The sequence below is a fragment of the Contarinia nasturtii genome, unplaced genomic scaffold (genome assembly GCF_009176525.2).
Source record: "Contarinia nasturtii isolate CC-2019 unplaced genomic scaffold, AAFC_CNas_1.1 Cnas_scaffold_4217, whole genome shotgun sequence".
Taxonomy (NCBI): Eukaryota; Metazoa; Arthropoda; class Insecta; order Diptera; family Cecidomyiidae; genus Contarinia; species Contarinia nasturtii.
In genome coordinates this window covers 1-3,581 of record NW_022201512.1, presented here as the reverse complement: position 1 = coordinate 3,581, position 3,581 = coordinate 1, and the positions used below count along the sequence as shown (strand labels likewise).

Sequence of the window (3,581 nt, the reverse complement as noted above, 5' to 3'; positions counted from 1 at the left end):
TTGTTCACCGACCATGAGCTCATCCTAGCAACCATTCAATTGAAAATCATGGCAATAAAGAACACACGACAGGGGCAACGACGCACTAACATCAACATCGGTGAACTGAAAGACCCCATCAAAAGAAGAGAGTATTCAGCCAAATTGAATGAGTTGCTAGAACAAGATGCACTCAATTGGCAAGAGTGCCATCTAGAGGCAGCCAAGCAAACTCTGGGCGAACAAAGAAGAAACAGCCGCAAAGCATGGATTTCTGACGACACGTGGCAGCTCATTGAGCAACGCCAACTAAAGCAGAATGAAACTCCAGATGTGCGAGCTCAGTACAATTACATGGGAAAAAGCGTCAAGAGAGCAGCCAGACACGATCAACGCACCAACACCAACAAACTAGCTGACGAAGCAGAAGAGACAGCGCAGAAGCACGACATGCGCACCCTATACCGAAATGTTAAAGAACTGGCAAATGGTAGCAAGAAGAACGAACAGTAACATGTTTCTCGAAGATAAAGACGGCAACAACATAGTCTCTATAGACCAGCAGCGATCAAGATGGAAAGAATACTTCGACGAATTGCTCAACTTCCAAGGTGACGCAAACAACGAAGCAGAGGAAGTATTCGAAGATGACGCAAACACCAACAGGCGAATCAGAACTACAGCACCATCTGAGATAGTTGAGGCCATAAAGAAGCTCAAAAACAACAAAGCATCTGGAACCGACAGCATACCAACAGAGCTCTTTAAGGCAAGCCCAACACTATCAGCCGCAGCGTTACACGAATACATCGTAGCAGCATGGAACAACGAGGATTTCGACAATGAATGGAAGGAAGGCGTCATTGTGAAGATACCGAAGAAAAGTGACCTAAAGAAGTGTGGTAACTGGAGAGGCATCACAGTGCTCAACGCGATCAATAAGATCGTGGCACAGATAATTCTCCAACGCATCTCTGAACACATCGAAAGCCAACTTCGAGATGAACAGGCCGGATTCCGAGCAAACCGTGGCTGTATTAACCAGTCGAATACGCTACGGCTTATAATAGGACTTCGAAAAAGCATTCGACCGAGTCAATAGAGGAGAGATATGGCATATCCCATCCAAAATCATCAGAGTAATTAGAGCACTTTACTCTGAAGCGAAGTGTAGCGTACTACACAACGGAGCCAGGAGTGAAGAGTTCGAAGTACGAAACGGTGTAAGGCAGGGCTGTGTACTATCACCACTGCTGTTCATAACAGTCCTAGACGTAGCGCTTCGAGAGATTTCAACTGAAACGGCTTAACTACACTTTACAGACATATAAACAAATCGATTTTTTTCTTATAAAATCTTATAAATTAATGCTGTAAAGTGCATAATATGTAAAATAGATCTGTTGGAAGACTATAATTGACATAAAAAAATGTCATAAATGTGTGCGAGGGTGTTGTGGGTGTATATATATGATGATTTTTTGATAATTTTAACACTGAAATCGATCGAATTTTTTTTATTTTGCTATTTTAAACATTAAATAAGATTGTGCTTTTTTTAATTCAACGGAAAATATGTAAATTTATTTAAAAAATGAGTATAAATAAGAGATATGTAAACTTTACTTTAAAGAGACAGACTTTTTGTGTTATGTTCATGTTTCATTATATTCTTGTAAATCATTATTGTTACGATTATCGGTGATGTCATTTAGATTATCATTTAGATGATCATGGTTTTTGTACAACAGCCCGGCCTGTTTACAAAATTCAATAGTGGGATTGACTCCTTCTAGTTTGTATTTTCTTAAAAACATAAATTTAGCGTGGAATACGGTGTTTTGCTATTCGCCATAAACCTTCAACTGTGTTGGTGCATGCGCCGGTACTGGGGTCCTTAAAGGTTTCAGAATGGTTTACAGTCAAATGGTTGTAATCAAAATCGCCCAACTTCGCATATGCCTTCCAACAATCGCTGATAATTGTGGACCGTGGTAGAATGAACTTTTGAAATAAAGGCAACAACGTTTCCTTGTCGCGTTTTTCAACTGGAATCAAAAAGAATCGACCAGTATTCCGATCAGTACCACCAAATACCCAGTGCCCATCAATGCGATGGCCGCGATTATATTTCCTTCGACCAAATTTGAATTCATCAATCTCAACGATATGGCCCTCTCCACCTATTGACGAAACAGTTCTAATGTATCGTTAACAACATATATCTATATATCTATTTTTGGGGCGCAAGCATCTATTGTTGAGCATAGATGGACGACGATAATATTTGTTATTGCACGCGCGTGCATTTTTACATTTCTTTCAACAAACTGGTGGAAATATTTTTTTACATACCAATTTGCGTTGAGTTTTGAAAACAAGCATTGAGTACAACTTCAGTACAAAATTTATTGTATGTTGAAGCAGTTGTAAATGAAACTATTTCAGCCTCCAACGATATTTTTCGAATTTCGGAAAACTGGCACCATTCATGTACGAAAATCATAATTTGGTCGAACGTCAAATGAGAGCCCTTGAAAACCGACATACTTTTAACCGATTTCTTGGTGTTACAAATTTTTCTTTTTTCTTTTCGTTTGTATACGTTCGACTGCATCTCAAGAACCACTCGTTTTGTTGTTTTGTTTCAATGAAAAATTGACAGGTGACATAGCTTTCGGAGTTAGTACTGCCTAACAGGCTGTGGTCCCTATATTGATGTGGTCATTGAAACGAATAACCACTCAAAATCAACTGATTAAACATTTTGTACTTTTATTTAAGGTAACAGATGTTGACTCCCCAACTGGTGACCATGCATTAATTGATATTGGTAAATTGGTTGGATTGAATCCTAGAATGGTAACCGTTCGTACCAAATCACGTGAATCAACATCATCAGACAGCCAACCTACGGTCATTCCAAGTGAGCTTTAACTTTGGAATTTTATAAACAATTACATTGATTTTTTAACGTATACATTCACAGATTTTGTAAGAAATGCCGCGAGAACTCGTAATATAAATCATCATCAACAACAACAACAGCATCAACAACAAACCAACTTCCAACAGACGTCAATTCCACCTCATATGAGAAACCAACCACATCAACAGCAATCACAAAGAGTCGGACCGTTGGTAAATCAACAGAATGTAGCTGGCACAAATCATCAACAAATTCTGGACCATCATGATGAAAGTTTGAGCGACAAAGAAATTTTTCCAGGTACAAATATACAACTTTTGAAATCAGAGCAGACTCTTTGTTTGTCATAGTTAGTTTTTTTTTTTAATAGTGTCAATGATTGTGTTCTCATATGTACATTTTGTTACCAAATTTGTTTTATATTTTTTTTTTGTTACGAGTGTCCAAAAAATGATGTTCGAAAAGTTGTGAAATTCGAACTTAAGGCGTCTGAACTTTTTCGGACGGTTGGAAATCATTTTTCGGACGAACAAATTTTTTTAATGAAAACGAGCGTCCTTTTATATTCGGACGGAAATACGATCAAATTGTTTGTCCGATGCCCACTTTAGTTGACACGAAATTTATACATATGATTATTAGGGTGTAGCCTAGGGGCAAATCACGAAAACAA

At 38.3% G+C, this 3,581-nt stretch overlaps 1 protein-coding gene across 1 annotated transcript; it reads left to right on the top strand.

Annotated features, from left to right (window-relative positions):
* Positions 1-2,760: 2,760 nt before the first annotated feature.
* LOC116350514 (putative cyclin-dependent serine/threonine-protein kinase DDB_G0272797/DDB_G0274007) lies at positions 2,761-3,208 on the top strand (the record flags this gene model as incomplete). The annotated part of the gene is made up of 2 exons (XM_031782314.1): positions 2,761-2,905; positions 2,969-3,208. Coding segments are annotated over exons 1-2 (307 nt in total), but the record flags the coding sequence as incomplete, so codon positions are not given.
* Positions 3,209-3,581: the final 373 nt, after the last annotated feature.